Raw genomic sequence first — 280 nt, 5'->3', positions numbered from 1 at the left:
CCACTGGTTGGTGTCGGGATTATAACGCTCTGCGCTGACCAGTCGAGTGTGTCCGTCAAAGCCTCCCATGGCGTAGATGAGTCCGTTGAGCTCAGTTGCACTCACAAAGCTGCGGGTGTAGTACATCGGTGACACCTCATGCCATGTACGTGTGCTCAGATCCAGTCGACAGACGCTGTTGAAGTACTCCGCCCGGGCTGAGCCACCGAGACAGTAGAGGTACCCGTTGAGGAAGACGGTGCCATGATAGGCCCGAGGATACTCCAGACTGTAGGGTGCA

At 56.8% G+C, this 280-nt stretch overlaps 1 protein-coding gene across 1 annotated transcript; it reads right to left on the bottom strand.

The window, feature by feature from the left end:
* Nucleotides 1-3: 3 nt before the first annotated feature.
* LOC107988284 (kelch-like protein 10) lies at nucleotides 4-276 on the bottom strand (the record flags this gene model as incomplete). The annotated part of the gene is made up of 1 exon (XM_017031171.1): nucleotides 4-276. A coding segment is annotated over one exon (273 nt), but the record flags the coding sequence as incomplete, so codon positions are not given.
* Between the last annotated feature and the right edge of the window lie 4 nt (nucleotides 277-280).

This window comes from Cynoglossus semilaevis, unplaced genomic scaffold, assembly GCF_000523025.1.
Source record: "Cynoglossus semilaevis isolate Cse_v1.0 unplaced genomic scaffold, Cse_v1.0 C18442517, whole genome shotgun sequence".
Classification (NCBI taxonomy): Eukaryota; Metazoa; Chordata; class Actinopteri; order Pleuronectiformes; family Cynoglossidae; genus Cynoglossus; species Cynoglossus semilaevis.
Note: the sequence above shows the minus strand (reverse complement) of the source record. Positions and strands in the feature narration are given on the sequence as shown.